The sequence below is a fragment of the Pristis pectinata genome, chromosome 20 (assembly GCF_009764475.1).
Source record: "Pristis pectinata isolate sPriPec2 chromosome 20, sPriPec2.1.pri, whole genome shotgun sequence".
In the NCBI taxonomy this organism is placed as follows: Eukaryota; Metazoa; Chordata; class Chondrichthyes; order Rhinopristiformes; family Pristidae; genus Pristis; species Pristis pectinata.
Window position 1 is genome coordinate 10,824,586 of NC_067424.1, and position 23,330 is coordinate 10,847,915.

Sequence of the window (23,330 nt, forward strand, 5' to 3'; positions counted from 1 at the left end):
GCCTTAAACACACTCAATGACTTGGCCTCCACAGCCCTTCATGGCAACGAATTCCACAGATTCACCACCCTCTGGCTGAAAATATTCCTCCTCATCGTAGTTTTAAAGGGACGTCCCTTTACATTTCTTAGCACGTGGTACAGAGAGAAAAATTTCAGTGCTGCCCCTGATCTGAGTCAGCTTACCCAGGCTGAGCAATACCATTAGCCCTCAGTGGCATCAGCCTAAGCTGGAATTCAGATAGGACTCCCACTCAAGCCTGCTGTCTGGTGACTCGTGCTGAAAAGTGATCATCAGCATTGGATTTGGTAACCTGGCAGTCCTTAGGAGAAATTTTTAGATTACAACATTGCAATAGGGAAATTTGCCAACAAAAAAGAAAATGCTGGGAATATTCAGCAGGTCAAGCCGCATCTGTGGGAAGAGAAACAGAGTTAATGTTTCAGGTCTAATACCCTTTGCCAGTTTTGTTCCTCAACCTGAAATGTTAGCTCTGTTTCACTTCCCACAGGTGTGGCCTGACCTACTGAGCATTTTCTATTTCTATTTCAGATTTTAAGCATCTATAGTTTTTTTGATTTTCAACTCTGCCTACCTGCAGTGTGGTCTTTATACCCAAAAGTGTTCATTTATAGAAAGGAAACTCAGGGCAAACATCAAAGGGCAGGTCCTCTGCTACTGTTGAGGACTTGGAAAACCAAGTCCGTTGTCAGCAGAGAACTGATCACTGGGCAATTTAAGTCATGTCTGGGAAGGTGACCATCCTTCTAAGGGAAATGTCTCATCAGCACCTCACTGATGTGAGGAAGGTGCTCACTGGAATGGGACAGTCACACACGGGGATGTCGACTCCTGGCTTGGATGCACCAGACTCAATTGGGCTGGGCCAGACCCTCAATGAGCTCTGTCAGACTCTTGCTGGGAATGGAGAGATCCTCGCCGGAATGGGTCAGATGCTCAATACCTCAACCCTGACGACCCATATTGGTATTGGTATTGGTATTTGTATTGGTATTGGTTTATTATTGTCACTTGTACCGAGGTACAGTGAAAAACTTGTCTTGCATACCGATCGTACAGGTCAATTCATTACACAGTGCAGTTACATTGAGTTAGTACAGAGTGCATTGATGTAGTACAGGTAAAAGCAATAACAGTACAGAGTAATGTGTCACAGCTACAGAGAAAGTGCAGTGCAATAAGGTGCAAGGTCACAACAAGGTAGATCGTGAGGTCAGAGTCCATCTTATCGTATAAGGGAACCATTCAATAGTCTAATCACAGTGGGGTAGAAGCTGTCCTTAAGACTGGTGGTTCGTGCCCTCAGGCTCCTGTATCTTCTACCCGATGGAAAAGGAGAGAAGGGAGAATGACCCGGGTGGGTAGGGTCTTTGATTATGCTGGCTGCTTCACCAATATTGCACTAGTGTGGGTCAGTACTTTAAGGAAAGGAAATTGAGAGGAAAGAAGGGATAAAAGGAAATGACAAGACCATGTTTAATTTCAGGGCGAAGGAAGACGAGGATTCTTTAACAATCATCAATGTGTCTGAGCGAGATGAAGGGATCTACACTTGTGTAGCCCGCACAGAACTGGACAGAGACTCAGCCAAGGCACGTCTCACTGTTCTAGGTAAATTTAATGATCTTGTCGGCTCTGCGGTTCCAAATCACCAGTTGGGAAATGAAGTGGATTAATCACCCATTAACAGGGAATATGGGATGCATTGTTAATCCCCATGTCTGTCTGACTAAGTTCAAAGCCACAGGTAGAATGAACAACTTTAAATGATGGACAGCCATGGAGGTCAAGGCACATGAACCTTTGCTTCAGAGGTGGTCAATGTTCTTAACACGTTAGGTGTTGGCAGTACTCCAGCTGCAGTCTCACCATAAATAATTTCAGTGTTATGTCTTCACTCTCGTACCGAAATCTTACAATACAGGCCAACATGCCTCTTGCCTTTCGAACTGCATGGTGTACTTTCAGTGATTCATGTACAAGGACACGACCTGAACACCAGCACCATTCAATCTCTGACCAATTAAAAAATACTTTGTCGCTCTACCAAAATGGAACACAAAATGTTCTATCTTCCCTGCCCTTGTCCATTCACCCTGTCTATACTTCCCTGAAACCTCTCCGCATCCTCCTCGCATTCCCCATTCTGCCACTGCGTATCATCAGTAAACTGATTTATATCTGTAAACTTTTATTATTATACTTGGTCCCTACATCCAAATCATTTATATTGTGATCAGCTGAGGGTCCAGCAGCAGTCTCCACGACACTCCTTTAGTCACAGCCTCTCAATGTGCAAATGACCTCTTTATTTCTGCTCCCTGCTTTCTATCCATTAACCAGTTTTCAACCCTCGGCAGTACATTACCCCAATATTGTGTGCTCTAATTTTGTTTAACAAACTCAGATTAACAATAACAGATTATTTATTTCAGAACACCTGAGCTCCCATATTAGAAAGTACAAGTAAGTAAATATTAAGGATGAATTAAGTTCCTTTGTCCCATCAACTATCAAGTCTTTACTTTAGGAATGGGTGACATGTTGGTTGGTCCATATCAGGATGTCATGGTGGGAGATGCTGAGTTGTGACATCCTTAATTTAACGAGTCCAAACCAAACTAATTCCAGGCCAAAGATAGTTAGAAGATAGCTAGATGGTAGGCTGGTCCAGAACATTTAGTCACACAGGATACACAGTGAGTTAGTAAATTGGATCCAAATTTGGCTTGGTCATAGAAGACAGGGTAGAGGGGAGTGTTTTTCTGACTGGAAGCCTGTGACCAATGGTGTTCCACAAAGACCCGTGCTGGGACCTCAGCTGTTTATAATACTTATTAATGATTTGGATGCAAATTTAAGTGGTCTGATTAATAAGTTTGCAGATGACACAGAAAATGGTAAGTTGCGGATAGCGAGGAAGATTGTCAAAAAAAGAGAGAGGAAGAGAGACTGTAGTGTGTGAAACAGCATCTGAACACCTGCAGCATTGCCAAGCAGTAGTGGAGCTCTTAATCTAGGAGAGCAGTCTGAGAAACTCTGCCAGTGTGCTGTTATCAGTTAGGGTAGGAAAAGGAAGCTGAATGTGCTTCTGAGGAGCTGGTGCAAGAGGGGTTGTTCTTGGACCATTCAGATGTCTTCTGGGGCAGAGGTATCCTGTACAAGAGGGATGAGTTGCATATGAACTGAATGGGGACCCATAACCTAGAGGGGAGATTTGCGAGAGCAGCACAGGATGGTTTACGCTAGTCTGGCAGGAGGGTGGGACCTAAAGCAGTAGGTGTTGCAGATGAGAAAGTAGAGATAAATATAGCAGTAAAAGCAAGTGAGTTCAGTAGTTGGGGGCCTGAAAGGGAGCGAGGAACATTTGATGGGCTAAACTGCATATATTTAATGCAAGAAGCCTGACAGGTAAGGCAGATCAACTCAGGGCTTAGACAGGTACATGGGACTGGGATATTATAGTTATCACAGAACCGTGGTTGAGGGGCATGCAGGATTGGCAGCTCAGTGTTCCAGGGTGCAGATGCTACAGGCGTGATAGAGGTGGAGGTAAGAGAGGAGGGGGAGTTGCAGTTTTGATTAAGGAGAACATCACAGCTGCACTTAATATTTCTGGGGGATGGTCCAGTGAGGCTGTACTGGTGGAACTGAAAAATAAGAGTGGGGGGAACACTTTGATTGTGCTATAGGACCCTCATTAGTCAGCAGGAATTAGAGAAGAAAATATGTAGGGAGATTGTAGATAGCTGTAAGAATAATAAGGTTGTACTAGGTGATTTTAACTTCCTTGATATTGACTAGGAGTGCCACAGTGCTATGGGCTTGTATAAAGCAGAATTTGTTGTGTATCCAGGAAAGTTTTCTCATGCGATACGTAGATGACCCTACTACAGAGGAGGCAACACTCAATCTCCTATTGGGATCTGAGGCAGGGCAATTGGGAGAGCAGTGACCATAATTGTAATATAGTTATGGGAAAAGACAGAACTGGTCCTAAATTGGGGCAAGAGTAATTTTGATGGCATTGGACAGGAACTTGCAAAGGTTGATGGGGAGCAGTTGTCCGTAGGTACAGGAACATCTGGCAAATGGGAGGCTTTTAAAAGTGAAATCAGGGAGAGTTCAGGGCCAGCATGTTCCTGTTAGAGTAAAGGGCAAGACTGGCAGGGTTAGGGAACCTCAGTAGACAAAGGATATTGAGGCTCTGGTCGGGAAAAAGGAAGCATATGTCAGGTATAGACAGCTGGGATCAAATGAATCTCTTAAGTATAAGGGATGTAGGAGTACACTTAAGGGGGAAATAAGGACAAAAAGAGGACACAAGATAGCTTTGGCAGGTAAAATAAAGGAGAATCCTATACATTAAGGGCAAAAGGGTAACTAGGGAGAGAATAGGTCCCATTGAAGATAAGGGTTGAGCCACAAGAGATGGATGAGGTCTTAAAAGGATACTTCTCATCTGTATTTACCATGAAGAAGGTCCTGGAAGCTAGGGAATTCGGGGAACAGCATGTCCTGAAACATATCGACATTACAAAAGAGGACGTGCTGGCAGTGTCAAGGCATATAAAGGTGGATCAATCCCCTGGCCTGACTAAGTGTATCCTAGGACATTGTGGGAAGCCAGGAAAGAAATTGCTGGGGCCCTGGTTGTGATACTTGTATCATCGTTAGCCACAGGTGAGGTACCGGAACACTGGAGGGTGGCTAAAGTTGTGCCTTTGTTCAAGAAGCGCTGCAAGGACAAGCCAGTGAACAACAGTGAACAACTATGTTTGGATGAAAACATAGTTGGCATGGTTCATAAGTTTGCAGATGACACAAATATTGGTGGTATAGTGGACAGTGAAGAAGTTTTTCTAAGATTACAACAGGATCTAGGAACTGGGAAAGCAGGACAAAGAATGGCAGAAGGAGTTTAACTTCGACACTGCGAGGTGTTGCATTTTGGGAAGCTAAACCAAGCAAGACATACACAGTAAATGGTGGGGCCCTGGAAAATGTTGAAGAACAGAGGGACCAAGGAGTACAGGTGCGTAGTTCCCTGAAAGTGGCGACATGGGTAGATAGGGTGGTTAAGAAGGTGTTTGGCACAATTGCCTTCCTTAGTCAGGGCATTGAGTCCAAGAATTGAGATGTCATGTTACAACTGTACACGACATTGGTGAGACTACACTTGAAGCATTGTATACATTTCCAGTCGCCTTGCTATAGGAAGGATATCATTAAGCTGGAAAGGGTGCAGAAAAGATTCACAAGAATGTTACCACGACTGGAGAACTTAAGTTATAAAGAGAGACTGCATAGGGTAGGGCATTTTTTCCCTGGAGTGTAGGAGGCTGAGGGGTGAGGTATATAAAATCATGAGGGTCACAGTCTATTTCCCAGGGAAGGGAAGTCTAAAACTAGAGGAAATAGATTTAATGTGAGAGGTGAAAAATTTAAAGAGGGCCCAAGGGGCAAGTTTTTTTACACAGAGGGCGGTGGGTATGTGGAACGAGCTACCAGAGGACACTATATATAGACAGATAGATAGATATCTTTATTAGTCACATGTACATCGAAACACACAGTGAAATGCATCATTTTTTGTGTAGAGTGTTCTGGGGGCAGCCCCTAAATGTCGCCACATTTCCAGCGCCAACATAGAATGCCCACAACTTCCTAACCCGTACGTCTTTGGAATGTGGGAGGAAACCGAAGCACCCAGAGAAAACCCACACAGACACAGGGAGAACGTACAGACTCCTTACAGACAGTGGCCGGATTTGAACCCCGGTCACTGGCGCTGTAAAGCGTTACACTAACCACTGGCTCTACAATATTTAAAAGACATTTAGACAGGTACATAGATAGGAAAGGTTTAGAGGGATAGGAGCCAAATACTCAAGTAGGCAACTTGGACGGCATGGACAAGTTGGGTTGAGGGTCTGTTTCCATGCTGTATAACTCTATGACTCCAGTGCCTCCAGCATCTGTGCTGGGAAAGTTTACTCTTTCATTTTACTGTCATTATTAATGGGGGAATCCATCATGCTGCACATTCTAATTCCATCAGAAACACAAGTTGAAGAAACCAGAAAAGTTAGACAAGCAACCCAGAGGTGGAGTCTTTGTGTAAAAACCTTTTTGCAGATTGAAAATAACAACATGTGCCAGTTCTTAACACTTATTTCTTTGTTTTAAAACGAAATGATTTCTGCCTCTAAGCAGAAATATTTGCAGACTTGCAGGGCAGAAAATTTGACCTCAGAGCTCCTTTGCTGAAGTTTATTCACACCCAGTATGTGTGCTATAGATTGATAGGTTTATTCAATTGTAATTTGGTAAGTGAATGAATCAAAAATTCCCAATTATGTCACGATTCAGTCAAGTGCTGGTGGGAGGAGAGACCACAGAACAAGAAGAACTTTTGTAATGGTATTAAGGCGGCACAATAGTACAGCAGTTAGTGCTGTTGCCACATCGCTGTAGTGACCCAGGTTCAATCCCAACCACAGCTACTGTTTATGTGGAGTTTGCATAGTCTCCCTGTGAATATGTGGGTTGTCTCTGGGTGCTCCAGCTCCACACTCCAGAAAGATGCTGGTAGGTTAATTGACTACTGTGAATTAACCCTCGTGCAGGCAGGTGAATGAGGAGAAGTTAATGAGCATATGAGAGAGAACAGGTTACAGGTGAAATAGACTCATGGGAATTCTCTCAGAGGCAGCATGGACTCAGTGGGATGAAAGACTTCCTTCATGTCATATGAAATATGTGAAGTCACTTCCAGGTGTGACAAAAAGGGCAGGAATTCTCGGGAAAAGTTGTAACTGAGGGAATATTGGTTTGAATGCATTGAGAGCTTGACTACCATTCACCTTGTCTGTTGCCACATATGCCATCCACTACATCTTTTGATGGTTATCTGTTATTCCTCAACGTAACTGTAATTTTTATTTTGTGCATTGTACATATAACTGCATTTAATGGGATCTATGTAAAACTAAACTCTCTCAACCTTCCTCTTACCTTCACAGTCGTTCCTTCCACCCAAATTACCCCGCTTGCAGCTGTACTGAAAGGTAATCTGCTTACTAACTACCTCAAACCTGTTAATAATGTGTGCCAAGTGACATCAGACTCATAAATGGTCCACAGGACAGAGGTTACTGTGAACAGGCCAGGATGTAAAGTGTGTCTGACACCTTTACCCTGACAGGCGCTATGTTCTCCATAGTGTTTTAGTGTTCTGGGGATGGTTTATAACTCAAAATAAAGCCAGAAGTGGTATGATCACTCAACCTTTTCTTCAGGTGTTATCCTAGGGTCTGTAAAGTTATGTCTAACATGCTACCGCTGAATTAGAAGAAAATGCAAAGATTTCAGTCAAGCCATTTACCGGGGTACAGCTGCCTTAGTAAAGCAGCCAGCATAATCAAAGACCCCACCCACCCCGGACATTCTCTCTTCTCCCCTGTCCCATCAGGCAGAAGATACAAAAGCCTTAAAGCAAATACCACTAGGCGCAAGGACAGCTTCTATCCCACTGTTGTAAGACTGTTGAACTGTTCCTTAATACAATAAGATGGACTCTTGACCTCACGATCTACCTCGTTATGACATTGCACCTTATTGTCTACCTGCACTGCACTTTCTTTGTAGCTGTGACACTTTATTCTACATTCAGTCACTTCATGGAACATAGAATTTTTTGGATCTAGAAACAAATTTGTACAGGATAACACCAACGAGAGAAAGATATTGGATTGAAAAGTTACAAACAGGGACATAAAATTGTTTAAACCAAGCTCAATTAAGACAGTCACGAACAAGATCTTAAATATTCCAGTTAAACATACACCAAGAGTTATAAACAAAACTAGTTGAGGAAAGTTCAGTGAGGAGTAGTGAATAATCTAAATAAATAAACTAGCCAAAACCTTCTATCCCATTTCAATACAAAACCAGATGTTGACATCGCAGAGTGACCCGAACAAAGTGAGAACAGAAACTCATGTCTCCTGTTCTCATTAAGCTCAAAGGCCCTTGTTCTTCTGCAAGATCAAACAAGAAAGATCAGATTAAGTCAGATAGCAATTAAATCATAGGTCACCAGATTAAACATTGGATTCTTTAGAAGTACATAAAATAATATGACCACAATAGGAACAAAACAATTTTTCCCCCAAGAAGGTATCTCCCCAGAACATAACCCTGCAGTCGGGGGTAGATAAAGGTAAGGAAAAGTAGGCAATATAAACACTAACCAAACTGAAGTATCAGTGACCAGGGAAACAATGAAATCCAAGGGAGGCAACATTAAATTACAAAAGAAAGGGGCAAGGGCCTTCTGGCCCCAAACCCTCAATCCTAATGTGTTTCAAGACCTGGACCGTAACCCATCCCCAGCCTGCCCCAGACCCAGCCTCAAAACCTTGACCACAGGTCCCTAACCCCAACTCTTCAGCATGAATTCCTGACATCTGATGTTTTACCATAAACCATTACTCTAGAACACTTATCCTAACCCTAAGAACACCCCAGTTATAGGAGCCCCCTGACTCTGTGACCAGTCCGCAAAAGGATACATACTTTATTCCCATTTTAAAGGCTAAATGAGAAACATCAGATTAAATTAGCCACCAGTGAAATGATAAATTTCCAGATTTGACATTAATTTCAGAAGTGTTTTTATTCCCCTAGAGATGGGATGTGCAGACCAAACTCAGATCTCTTAGTTCCATCATTTAAAATGCTAGTGCTTTCCTCTGCTGGGTCTCCTTATAATTAAAGAGATAATATTGCATTGATGTCCTGATATATAGACTGTGATTTATTATCCTAGGCCACACAGTTACTCTGAAAACATCTGATGATCAGCACACCAGTTTCATTTAGAACTGGGAAAAGATATCAATATATGGCTCCCCAAACCACAGTAATAAATCCAGATATTGAACCTGTAGTATAACATCCATGGTTTTGTCCCCCTTTCTAACATAAATTGCAAGACTGTGCTTTACCCTCTAACCACTAAGGCTCTAACTGCAGTACATTTTGGTGCTTTTCAGAAAATGGTCTAGGAAAGAGGGAGGGGCCAAGGGGCTTAGCAAACGGCCTAATTAGTGTTACTCTCCAGACTACCATTGACATGTTATATATTGAGAACAGGTGAGTATTGGTATACTCACTCCATCAAGTTTAATGAGGATGCTATGGTGGTTCGATTGGATCATTGCAACTTCTCTGTCTAAACCATCCATATCGAGTTGCAGAACAGTATTCCAGAACAACAAATGGAAAAAGTTTGTAGTTTTATTTTTATAGGGTTTATGCTTCTTTCATCTTACTGCTGCTGTTAGAGCTTAGAATGCATTCAAATTCTGAAGACAAGTGTGTCCTGTGAATTCTGTCTCTTGTTCACATTAAGCTCAAAGGTTCAAGCACTGAGCTGTGGATCCCAGTGGAATATACTGTATGGCTCCAGTTCAGATTTCTGCCCCAATAAGCACTGGGAGAGGATAACGAGCCACCAAATGGTCTGCATAAATTTGCAGATTTATTTGGTATCATGATGGGGTCATGCGGTGCTAGGCTTTATGTACCATGTGCCCTTGCTGCCTTATAGATTGATGACAATAAGGCTGTTGCCATAATCTACTAAGCACTTCTTAGTTCTATTTTTTGTATATTTCAGCAGTTGATCCCTTCCCTTCTCCATGGTCTTTGTCTTTCAGTTTCTCTCCCCTCCCTTTCTCTGTTCTCACTTTCTTTTCCTTCCATTGTAATGCAGAGGAATCAATCAAGTGTGAATTAAAAACAATTGTCATTTGCCCTCAAAGTGGGTCATTGTGTGAGCCCTACACACAGAAACCAAATAAACAGACATTTCAGTATAGAACCACTGGGATCAAATGCAAAAGGAGTTCTGGGATACAGAAGTGTTAGTCAACCACGTCCACTAAATCAGAGGTTGTGGGTTCAAATCCCACTCTGCACCCTGGTTCAGTATTGAGGGAGTGTTGCACTGTCTTAGGTGCCGCCCTAAAACAAGAGACCGTCTGCTTTCTCAGGTGGATGTAAAAGATCACATGGCACGATTTTGAGAAGCAGGGGAGCTCTCTGATGTGGTCTCAATCTGAACATCCTTGGAATGGCAAATGTAATCATTATGAAAATCTACATAAATAATCTTCTTGTAGATTATCGATTGAAATATACCAGTTCTGCATAATATGTCTCCTTTTTATGTCCTGGAAGTAAAAATGCTCTCAAATTGAGATACTTGTATTTTCCCAATTTTGTTCTGTGTAAATATTATACACTCTACTAAAGAACACTCCCACTTCTATTGTGACTTTCACAGCCTCATGATATCCCAGGGAATTTTCAAGCAAATACAGTACTTTTGATGTGTAGTGGTTGTTGTAGTGTAGAGCACATGGTAGCCAATTTGTGCACAGAAACAACCCATAAACAGCCAAGTGATTGTGCCAAAGCAGCAGCTGTAATGTTAGTGGAGAGATAACTATTGGCCAGGTCCCAAGGAAAACTCCCATGTTCTTCTTTAAAATAGAATCATGTGATTGATTATTCCACCAGAGAGGGTACCCCAGTTTAATATATCATCTGAAAGACACTACCCCTGACAGTGAACCAATCCCTCAGTATTATGCTGGACTGCCTAACGAGATTCCCTGTGCTCAAGTCCCTGGAGTGGAATTTGAAAATTTATCCTTTTAACCTAAGAGTAATAACAGAGCTGATGTATTTAACTGATTTTCATAGTGTTTGAGTTAGAGGATTTTACGGAAATACATCCCAGTGTGCATTTCTAAAAGGAGTACAGCAATTGATCGAGGGGAAAAATGAATGGGACCATTTGGGTTGGCATCATCTGCTTTTGGAACGTGGGGGAGCTAATGTTCATCTAGACTGGGTTGGTAAAAGCTTGGGATTGCTTTATTTTATTTTTGCAAGGTTGAGTTCAATTCATTTAGAAATGCAGGTCAGTATTGCAAAGCAGGAGACAGTATATTGGTGGTCCATTTCACATTCCAAATTTCTTTTCCGTGAACAGAAACAGACAAGAATGGAAGTAAACTACTGAACTGCTATCTCCTTTCTTGTGTAATTTGTTATGTCAGATCTTAGTTCTCATGTTTGAAAATTTGTGTTACAGAGGACCTGTTTTAAGAAAACTGGATTGGCTTGGATGAATAAGTACGGTTGACTTTAATTGTCTTGGTTTTGAAAGTTTGAGTTCATTTGGTTTGATTGGCTTAGTCAAATTTTAAAAGATTGCTCTTGGAGGTTGGCTGGAAGGGGGAGATTAAGCAAGATGCATCAGTTAAGCTTTTTGACATTGTAGACCGCCCTGCACCTCCTCGAGATCTGGAACTAACAGACCCAGAAGATCGCAGCATAAGATTGACCTGGATTCCCGGTGATGACAACAACAGTCCGATCACAGGTACAGAACCTGCAGTTGTGTTCAACAAGATGCAGCATTGTTTTTTCCATTTCTTTTGGTCATTGCATTTGGAACCAAAAGTTGGCTGTTCAGGATGAGGAAGCAGAAAACTCAAGTTTTACATACTTGCTATGTATCTTCTTAAAATAAACTATTGATAGGTAAAGAGCTAATTTGATAAAATGAAACTGAAATTCAACATGGATTATATTAACTAGAGATAAACAATGAAAACCTTGTGGTGTCCACAGATATGTGAGGTTAAAATATATAACTCACAACTGAGTCACCCACCAAATTGTGTTTGCTTGTATTAGTAATATTGTATGAAGTTCATTGGACGGCATAAATACTCATACCCTGGATAAGAATACTTGCTGCGTGAAATCATTATCTTTTTATTGTTCCGGTGATATTCAAGAGGCAGTATGAAAATATCTTTTGTTTGGATAATCATATTCATGTAGGGTCATCTCCATTTGTAAGTTATCCCATTCTGAATTCGGGGTAACTTAAATCAAACCCAGCCTATGGAACCTTGTAGCTCTTAGCTATTGCATATGCAAGTAGTCCCACAACTTCCAGATGAATTTGACTGACTTGGTGTAAGGAGGTGTGGTACTGAAGAGCCTCAATTCTCACCTACCTTGTGAAACAGTTGAAACCCTGGCTAACATCAGAGATGCAACCCCTTAATTGTTTTCACCCACCTTAATTGACTTAAGCTCATCTGAAATTCTAAAGGTTCATCTGTGCTTATAGTGTCACCTAGGAGTGGAGAAAGATAAATAGCCTTTGAATTCGTACAGTTCTATAAGAGCATTAGAGATGGGAGAAGTGGTAGGTGTTTAAGCTTCATTCTATAAGAAAATGATTGATCCAACCTTGGCCTCAGCTCTACTTTCCTCCCTGTATCACTTAACCTGTGACACCCCCCGTAGACCAATGTGTCTCAGCTTTCAATGTCTCATCTCTGAGGGAGAGAATTCCAAGGATCTTCTGAGAAGAAAGTGCTTCTCATAGTCTTATTCTGGAAATGTGCCCTCACTTCAAATTCTCTCCTGAAGGGATTCATTCCCTCAGCACCTTCGCTGGCAATCCCACTAAGGATCTTCGATAAAATCACCTCTTATTCTTCTAAACTCCAATGACTAGAGGCCCAGCCTGCATGTCCTTTCCTCATAAGGCAACTCCTTTATCCCAGGAATCAACCCAGTGAACCACTTTGAACTCCTTCAATGCAAGTGTATCCTTCCTACATAAGGGGACCAGTACTGCACATGTACGAGCTGCATCTCATTTCACTCTTGCGGAGTTGCAACAAGAGTTCTCTACTCTTATACTCCAAGCCCTCTACTGTAAAGGCCAATGTGCTGTTTGCTTTCCCAATTATCTGATGTTCCTGCTTACTAACTTTCTGTGTTTCATGTACTAGTGCACCCAGATCCCTCAGAACAGCAGCAGTCCCTCTCCATTAAACAATATTCTGCTTTTCTACTTTCCAAACCTCACATTTTCCAAAATTGTACTCCATTTGCCAGGATTTGACTACTTGCCAAACCTATCTAAATCCCTTTGCAGACTCTTTGTGTCCTCACAACTTCCTTTCTCACCTATATATTGTCAGCAAATTTGTTTACATTACTCAGTCCCTTCCACTGAGTCAATAATATAGATTATAAATTGTTGAGACTTCAGAACTGAGCTCTGTCACCCCCAGTAGTTGCCAACCTAAAAATGATCAATTTATCCCAACGATCTGTTCCCTGTTAATTAGCCAATCCTTTATCCATGTTAATATATCACCATCAATATCAGGAGCAGTACGTTGTCCAGTAAACTTTTAAATTAGCCCTTACCAAATATATTTTGGAAAAATAAATATACTGCATCTACTGGTTTCCCCTTTAGCTACTTTGTTAGTTACATCCCTTAATAAACTTGTCAAACACACTTTCCCTTTCATAAAACTAAATTGACTCTGTTTGATTATAATGTGATTTTTTAAAAATTCCATGCTATTACTTTCTTAGTATTCCATTTCCTAAGAGCATGAAGGGATTTTTTCTCCCTCAGGTTAATTCTCGTGTCTTGGCCAGATCTTTCCATGTTTCCTACTGAAATTCTGGACAGCCATTAGCAGGTGCAGATTCCACTGGGATTATGGAAGTGATATTGGTGGGATTACAAAGCAACCAGGATTCTCCCTGACATGTGTTCCCCTTCCCTACACTGATGCAGGTGTCCACACCAAATCCATACCTTCAGTGGAAGACTTGGCCTCCATCTCAGTGGTTTTGAGACCACTGAGGTATAATAGATAACATGGAAAATTAAACAGGGAAAACGTTACAAGTAGTTGGAATACATTGATAGGATCACGGTCTTGTTATTTCTCCCTCTTTACAGAGTTCATTGTGCAGTATGAAGAAAACAAATATGAGCCCAGAAAGTGGCATAATTTAACCAGAATTCCAGGCAACATCAACTCTGCAGTGCTGCAGCTCGCTCCATATATGAACTATCAGTTCCGGGTAATTGCTGTGAATGAAGTTGGTGAAGGTGCCCCCAGTATGCCCTCTGAACGTTACCAGACGACTGGAACAGGTAGTAGTTCTATCCTGCCCTTTGGATTCAAAGGCTTAGCTTAAAGGCTTAAAAATGTGGCGTAAAATCTGGCACTACCTTCAGATCAAACCTTCACCCCCCCCCCCCCCCTCCGCTGAATCGTCAATGTTTTGGGTGCATCTCCCAAAACATATTCCTGTACCTTCTTAATCGGTTGTGTAAAAGTCAACCCGCGCTCTGTAATAAATCAAACAACAGAAACAAAGAACTTATGATTAATGCTTTATTAACAGTAGGGCGAGCGGGGGATACAGAGAAAGAGTAAACAGTGTAACCCAAGCTCTGTTATTATCCCACTTGAAGATGCCTCGGTTAGTGTGTACCTTTCATACCCACTTCGTGAGAAACCTTCATGGGAAGTTGCACTTTCTACGGCAATTGCTTACTGCAAAACAAGATATGACTAAAGAAAACTTTCTTACTCGCTCGCACCTGGACCCTTTTCCAGCCATAACTATAGTCACTAAGGTAATTTCATACCATGGGAAGAATAGCTGCATACCATTAACCCTTACATTGCCAGTCATTAACCCTTGCATTCCCAGTTATCTTTTACAGTTGCTTCCCTTCATTCCACTGAGAAAGTTACTTTGGCTTCAAAGACAACAGTTACTTGATTCAAGGTGGACAGAAGGGGAGGGTGGGGGGCACATCCACTTCTGAACCAGCCTTCTTACCTGGTTCAGTCTGACAGACCCAACATGGAAGTAGCTGGGACGGGAAGTTCACCTCTCAACCTTGACTCCTCAAATACAAAGGAGCATGTTGGGGCCAGATAACCCTGGTAAGGTTGGCAGTACTGGTTGGATACATACCTGGAGATTACATTCTATGATGTCCTTTCCCCAACTGATTACCTAAAGTACTTGTCCTTGTGGTGCACTATGTTCAGAAAGTGAACCGATCCTTATGGTGAAATTGAATAATTCTTGACTGTCAAAAAGTCTTTTTCCCAAACTTTTGTATTGTTAAATGTATTGAAAGAAAGTTGGAGAAAAATGAACTGTTTTTATTAATGCCACAATAATTTTTCTTTTGGGTTTTGCTCACTGCAATATCCTGGGGATAAACCTTCAGTTCTTTGAAGCACATGATAATCCTGGAGGTTCAGAGGGGTTGTCAACCTGACTTTAACATCACTTTATTTCCCAGCTCCTGAGATGAATCCCACTGATGTTAGAGGGGCAGGAATAACGGAATCCAGCATGGAGATCAAGTGGACGGTAAGCATAGTTTGTCCAATTATTCCAGAAGGAAATAGGGAAACTGTGGGATGTGTACAGGACTGCCTAAGGCAGATTTCTAACTGTTAAGTCTGAGATGTCCCCAAACCTCCACACGGGGATACAGGAGACTGCTGATGTTGGAATCTGGAGTAACACACAAAGTGAGGGAGGAACTCAGTGGGTCAGGCAGCATCCGTGGAGGGAAATGGACAGTAGATATTGGGACAACATCAACTGTCCACTTCCCACCATAGATGCTGTTTGACCTGTTGGGTTCCTCCAGCGCTTTGTGTGTTTCTACATGGGGATCTCTGTTAAATGGGGCTTTTACAGGGGAATGTCTAATTATTACGTGGGCAGTCTCATGGAGATGTTTAACTGTTTTGTAGAGCAGTCTCAAGGGGATATTGAATTGTTAACTGGGGCAGTCTGATTGCGGTCCAACTGTTATGTGGGGGAATATAATGTAAGTGTGTAAACTGAATCAATCTGATGGAGAGGTCCACTTACTGCCAAGACTGGAGCAAGTTGCAGTATTTGGGCACATGACTGTGATCTTGTTTCACTGAGATGTGTGGTTCATAACTTGGGAGCAGGCTGAGAATGAAATGGCAATTTTGCATAGCTGCCAAGGGAAGAGAGTGAACGATTCATCTTAGCCTCTTCCTTACCATCCAGCAGAATCCAAGATAACAGTCAAGGTCACTTGTGGCTTTCTGGACTGATTCCATTCTGCTCATAACTTGAGGAGGTGAGGAATCATGTGCTCACTTACCATGGGGGGAATAACACATAAGCAATTTTGTTCCCACCTGAAGTCCTGCTGTTCCTTTATCGGCCAAACTGTTCTAGAATGTTAATTCTGGATTTTGTTTTCTGTTTCTCAGCCTCTGAGTGGCACCCAGGTCAGTGGTCCCAATGTCAGATACATAGTCAGCTGGAGACGGCGGGATGTGCGTGGAGAGTGGTCGACAGTCACAGTGACCAAGCCCAGTTACATTGTCTCTCCAACACCCCTCTTTACGCCCTATGAGATTAAAGTGCAGGTGGTGAATGATTTTGGACCAGGTCCTGAGCCAGACATCGTAATTGGGTACTCAGGCGAAGAATGTAAGTATATTGAGTGGAATGTCTTATAATTGTTGCCACATTGAAGACTCAAACACACATGTATTTCACAGGCAGTGCTGGTCTTACCTGAGTGCACATTTAAATGGTGATCTTCTGACATTGTTAGGGTCTCAGGCTTACCAACGTGAACACTGTTCTAGCCTCAAGGTAGTTAGGTGGGGAAGAGAGATGTTCAAGAGCTTACAACAGAGACCCAGACACATAGCCAAGACTGATACATCAGTGCAGTGCTGAGTGGGGTGCTGAAGGGTCAGAGAAGTTCCCTTTTGGATGGGACATTAAGTCAAGACCTATCTTCCCATTGAAATGAATGTAAGCAATCCCACTGCAGTATTTTGAAGTATAGAGGAATTATCCTCAGTGTCCTCAATAACATATCCATCAACCAGTGCAATGTAAAGCTGATAATCCAGTCAATGACTTCATTAGTTTTTGAGGGATCTTACTCTGTGTAAATTGGCTTCCAAGGTTCTTGCATTACGACTATGACAACAATAAAAAAATGTACTTCATTGGTTGTAAATTGCAATTGTATGGCCAGAGGTCATGAATAACATGATATAAAAGCAAGCCCTTTTGTGCTTTGCTGGTGTGGGAGTTTTGATGCCACACACATTAAAGTTTTGAGATAGCATGCAGGCAAATTATGTTTCATTTAAAGGCTCAGCTGCATCGATTTCATTAGCAGAATAAAATAAGTTAATCATTAATAACATTTATATAATACCTTTAACAGAGCAAAAGTTCTTCAGGGTGTTCATTGGAGCAACTAGCCAAAAAGTCACTTGAGATATTAGTCGGGGAACCAAAAACATGGTCAAAGAGGTAGGTTTTACAAGCATTTTAAAGGAGGAGAAAGGGGAGATGTGGGGAAGTTTAGGAAAAGAATTCCAGAGTTTAGAGTCAAGACAAAGCCACCGAGGTGAACTGATGAAAATCAGGCCAGAACTGAATGTTTGCTAACATCTTGTGCATGTATAGAGCTGGAGAGATTTCAGCGATGGGGAGCAGCAAGGCCAAAGGGAGATTTGAAAACAAGATGAGAGTTTTAAAATCTAGACATGATGAGATGAGGATCTACTGTAGTCACCGAGCACTAGTGCAATGGAAGGGCAGGGCAGGAGCTGGCAAAGGAGCTGGTGGATGATTGGTTGATGGACAGATGGAGCCAGGTGGGGGAGGGAGGGATGTGATTTGATATGAGTGGGCAGCAGATCTTTGGATAAGATCAGGCTATTTAGGATGGAAAATGAGAGACTATTAGGAGAACTTTGCCTTTGTCTAGGGAAATCAGGCACAGGTGATTGTTTGAGAGCTATTGAGCTGAGACCTGTAACTTTGAAGTCATTGATACATTGCCTGTTCTTCAGTTCTGAACAGGTTAGGACTGCTTTAAACCATCAGTAGAAAATTTGGCCCCGTCTGTCGCAGTATCTCACAAGTTCTTTGAGTAATGGGCTTTAACCTATTTTTGTGCTTGCATTTAGACCCCAATGCAGCACCAACTAGTATTTCTGCGAGGCATATCAACAGCACTGCTATTCTACTGGCATGGAGGGGACTACCGCAAGAAAATATCCGAGGATATCTCATAGGCTACAGGGTAAGTAGCTGGATGATTCCTGATTCATCTCTTGAGCATTGCTGCCTGTAGGATTCAACCATCAAAGTGAAGCAAATGGGGAATCTTGTGCTGCATCACATCAAAGGAGGCAAGCGTAAGGAGCAAGATTTAAGGATGTAGCTGCAAGCTGAGCTAAAGAGTGGGATAGTGCGTGGGTTACTGAGCATAGAGGAACATTGGCATATGGGTTACATCAGCACTGGGCACCTGCAAGGCAAAACCTCTGTGGGAAAAACCAAGACATTGTTAATAAATCCTACATCTGCTCAGTCTTTGAATGTGGCCTTCTCGCTATAACGAACAATGATGCAAACACAAATTAAATTGGTAAATTGATAAACTGCTCTGTAGTCTGCACTAGGCTAGATGGTTTAAAAGAATGTAGAATATTATACACTCCAAGCCTTCATGATCAATAATGCTCAAGGCTTCACCCAATGAAACCTCTGACTGACCAACTACTTTCTCCCAGCTGAGTCTCTGGACTGAAGTAGATGAAGTGACATGATTGAGTCATAGACTCATCAAGACATACAGTACAGAAACAGCCCTTTCGGCCCAGTGTGTCCATGCTGACCATCAACCACCCATTTACACTAAGCTTCCATTAATTCCAGTGTTTTTTCTCCCCACATACCGTCAACTCACCCTACATTCTATCACTCACCTACACACTAGGGTAATTTACAGCGGCCAATTAACCTACCAACCCGCACACCTTTGGGATGCGGGAGGAATCCGGAGCACCCGGGGGAAATCCATGCAGTCACGGGGAGAACGTGCAGACTCCACAAAGACAGCACTGGAGGTCAGAATTGCAGTTGGGTCTCTGGAGCTGTGAGGCAACAGTTGGCAGCAATTGTAATTTGTCATTGCAGCCACAAATAGATGCTTACCCATGGGGATTGGAAAGAAGAGGTGGGTCTGAAGAAATGAATTCTGCCCCTGGTCCTTGCTTCTTTACCCAGTTTACACTGATTCCCCACTAGATTTCCTATCCATAATTCTTAGTGCTGATAATTGTGAATAAGTTGTCAACTCAAATATGTTTTAAGTTTCTTATAATATCTGGGGATCAATAAGTCTTTGCTCTCTTGTATTGTAAGGCCAGCTAAACACCCAGATAAGGTTGCCACCTTGCTCTTATTTACTATCTGATATGTCTTACATATGTGTGGGATTGACCAATCCTGCTACGAACTTCCTTCTTGCCATCTCCATCCTATCACAGAAAGAACGGACAATCTGATCCAGACTCTTCTTGTGTACAGATTCAGTACTGGAATGAGGGAAGTCTGCTGAAGACCAGTCGATACCGGTCACGCGTTCAGGTTATGGACTCCCCTGGGCAGCGCCCACGGGCCATTGTATCTGGCCTGCAACCATACAGTATGTACAAGCTACGAGTGGCGGCAGTCAACGGCAGAGGCGCTGGTGACTGGAGTGAAGTGTTTGCGATAAACACCACTGAAGGAGGTAGGTGATGACTCTGCCAAGAACATTCTGCTCAGTGCTTGTTGTGGCTACAACATAGTCTCTTCATATTGAGAAAATGGGGTGAGGACCTTTTCTCCCTGCTGGTAACCAGCTATGTGTCACTTAGAAAGTGTTTAGTTTGGCAAGATAGATGGTGCCTTGGTACAGTAAAATGCTGATAATGAGCTATCCTGTTGTTCAGAAATCCTGAAGGTTTGGAAAGTGGCTCACTGGATGTTGATTCCCAGCCGTCCATTGACTCCCTGATTCCTGCATTCCCTTCAAGACCCCAGGCCCCGATTCCTGCATTCCCTTTGACACACCAGGGCCCCAATTCATAAGTTCCTTTTGACACACAAGGACCCTGATTACTGCATTCCCTTTGACACACTGAGGCCGAGATTCCTGCCCTCTTTTTGATACACCAGGGCCCTAATTCCCACGGTACCTTTGACACGCCAGGGTCTCAGTTCCTGCACTCCCTTGAAACTCAGCTAGTTCTATTTCCCACACTCCATTGAAGCTTAATGACTTCACTGGAAAAAATGTTATACTTCTGTATAACTCTAAAAACTGTGAATTAAAAGCATGTTGGAATATTAATAGGAATAACATCCAGTAGTCTGGAAAATCTGCCAGTCCGGCTCCACCAAAGTCCCAAACGTGTCTCATTAAGAGTTTTACTGTCGTGGTAATGGAAAAGTCATTCTGATACAGTGGGTGGTCCTTCTCTGTGGTCTTTTGTTGACAAGGTTTTACTTTGTAGCCCATGCCACACTTGGTCCAGTGGGGACTAACATGGCTCCCAGACCTCTGCTTCATAACTAAGAGATCATACCCAGGGTTACCAACTTCATAGGTTTGCCCTGTACTCTCCAGGAATTGCTGTTTATTGCTGTAAGTCAGGAAGAATAATCACAGGAGCATTAAAAGAACAAAAGGGGGCTGATAGAGGATAGTAATAAAGATATCCAAAGTTACGAGGGGCCCAGACAGAAGTCTAAAACTAGAGGCATAGGTTTGTGTTGAGAGGTTTCGAGAGGATCTGAGGAAGAATCTTTTCACCCAGATGGTGGTTGAATTCTGAAACGCATTGTCTGAGTGGTTGGTGGAAGCAGTAACCTCACATCATTTAACAAAATATCAAAACGACCACTTGAATCACCAAGACACAGAAGCCAGTGGATCAAGTGCTGGTGGATGGGGTTGGTATAAATGGATACTTATTGGTTGGCGTGGGCTGGAATGCCTGTTTCTGTGCTGTACATCTGCATGACTCTAAACCATTTGTGTTCAATTTCTTTGAAAGTTTTCCTTTATTAGCTTTGTTAACGCTGATGAGATAAAAGGCTGTTTGATGACCTGGAGATGGAAGGTCCATAAGACAAAGGAGTAGAAGTCAGCATTCGGCCCATCGAATCTGCTCTGCCGTTCTATCATAAGCTGATCCATTCTCCCACTTAGCCCCACTTCCCCGCCTTCTCACCATAACCTTTGATGCCCTAGCTACTCAGATACCTATCATTCTCTGCCTTAAATACACCCAATGACTTTGCCTCCACAGCCACCCGTGGCAATACATTCCACAGATTCACCACTCTCTGACTAAAGAAATTTCTCTGCATCTCTGTTCTGAATGGGCGCCCTTCAATCCTGAAGTCATGCCCTCTTGTACTAGACTCCCCTACATTTAATAAAATCCCCAGGAATTCTTCCAATTTGAGTAGACATTCCCAGACTGGTCAAAGGTAGCACCTCGGAAGGTTCGGAAATTGTTGCTGCAAGTTTTATTACAAATCCTGTTGGTGGAGTGGATCATCTCACCAAATGCTATTAGTTGGGTCTTTTGATTCTGCATCCTTCTGTGCACGAAGGATTTTGCAGCAAGTTGCTGGAAGAGAGCTGATAACATCGAGGGTATCTCAGTCCAAGAATGATTCTCCTAAACCCCGCAAGAGAGAAACAAAAGAGAAGGAAAAAGAATGAATTAATACCAAATTGGAAAAAGAATGGAGATCAAAGAGAGAGAAAAATTTTAAAAATAGAAATTGTAAAAATCACAAAGGAAAAGTGAGAAAGAAATTTATTTGACATTAAAACAGAAAATCTGGAAACATTCATCAGGTCTGTCACCATCTGTGGAAAGAGAACCTGTTAATGTTTCAGGATCCTTCAGCAGAACATTCATTCTGTTTTTTATTTCAGATTTCCAGCATCTGCTGTTTTTTTTATTATTTTTCTTTCAAAGAAATTTATTTGCAGATTTAGAAAACAGCCAGCAGCAATTTGTCACCTACAGAAGTGTATCCCACTTTTAATTTCAGCTGGCACGATTGAGTGACCTGTCAGGAGAATGCAACTTCAGTAAAGGAGTCCTTACTTTATAAATACCAGCCTTAACATCATTTTATCCCTTCAGAATGCAGCAGTTTCTTGCTACATATGGAAAAGTTGGCAGTGACTGCTTGTTTCTGTGAGCAATGTAAATCAACCAGCAGATTTTGGCACTTGACAATTCATGGCCAGTCACCACAAGTTGTTTGCTCACTTAAACACTAATAATGAGGTGCACTTTTCAGCTCACTGGGTCACCGCATTTGCTTAAGGAGGTAGCAGACCCCGGCTGATTTTGATTCTGTTCTTTTCAGCTGAGTGAAGCTTGGGAAGATTCTACAGCAGGGGAGAATTCCACTCCACTGGATCATTGCTCAGGCAGTGATGCCAAAATAATTTACCCTCAAATGCTTAAAAGTGCTGCATGTTTTCTTTTGTTATCTGGTGTATTTAGCCTTTGAGTAGGAAATAGAAAGAGAGGCCACTTTAACCTTGCAAAAACCATGCAGTGACTTTTTGAATTTTTGACCCAGTACAAACTTTTATTCATGGACTACCTATCTGAAGTGCCCCAGAATAAGAATACAAAGAATTTGCCTCTATTCTCTTCAAATTTTCTTATGAAGGGCCACGAGGGATGGGCAATTAAATGCTGGCTCAGCCTGCAAAGCCCATATCCCTTCAATGGAAATATAAAATGATAAGTGTTGAACTCTTTTAGACTTTAACCTTGTCGGCAGTACTGGGAACCGGCATTAAAGATTCATCTTTTGTGAGCTGTCTCTGGTCATCACCTCTCTCCTGATTCACTTTCCTGTCCAATTTCTCTCATAGTGCCTGGGAAGCCAGATTCCCTCAGGATCCGGCAGCCGGATTTGGAAACAATTACGTTGCAATGGACTCACCCACGGTTTCCAAATGGGATTATCACAGGCTACACAATAAAGTACCACCCATGTATGTATCCTGAGAGTTGTCCAATTTGATCACAAGTGCACATAAAGCAAAATAAGTATTCAGGAACTGCAATGTGAAGTTAAAATACATTTATCATATATCATGCACAGTTTTAGCACACCACTGATGGGCACTTTGACTGAGAGTTTGTCATTACAACAGAAATGATAAGGAATGCTTACTCCAGGAATAGAGTCCCTCTGCCTTCTTTATTTTGATTCCTTTGTCCTTTGTAAGTGTAACCTGGCGCTATAGAAAGTGACAGGCCAGGAAGAGGAGGGACTGCTAAAGGAGAGAGTTGTGCTTACCTTAAGATGGAGTCTCTTTTTTCTTCCTTGTATACAGGTAAAATTATTTTCCTGTGCTTGTGCCAATAAGAGTGTGAATTCTAATTACAGATAACTATTATGTGGTCAGTGGTACAGCAATAGTTGTCAATAATGGCAGAGAGTAGTGAAGGGAGGAGATGAAG

General features: G+C 42.2%; 1 protein-coding gene across 1 annotated transcript in view; it reads left to right on the forward strand.

Annotated features, from left to right (window-relative positions):
* Positions 1–23,330, forward strand: part of nfasca (neurofascin homolog (chicken) a) — a 225,547-nt gene that overhangs the window by 159,685 nt on the left and 42,532 nt on the right. The window contains exons 16-24 of the mRNA XM_052035087.1: positions 1,508–1,632; positions 7,047–7,091; positions 11,381–11,482; positions 13,892–14,089; positions 15,263–15,333; positions 16,224–16,446; positions 17,955–18,070; positions 19,363–19,567; positions 22,736–22,858. Of these exons, the coding sequence (XP_051891047.1) occupies positions 1,508–1,632; positions 7,047–7,091; positions 11,381–11,482; positions 13,892–14,089; positions 15,263–15,333; positions 16,224–16,446; positions 17,955–18,070; positions 19,363–19,567; positions 22,736–22,858 (1,208 nt within the window). The remainder of the gene's footprint in view (positions 1–1,507; positions 1,633–7,046; positions 7,092–11,380; positions 11,483–13,891; positions 14,090–15,262; positions 15,334–16,223; positions 16,447–17,954; positions 18,071–19,362; positions 19,568–22,735; positions 22,859–23,330) is intronic.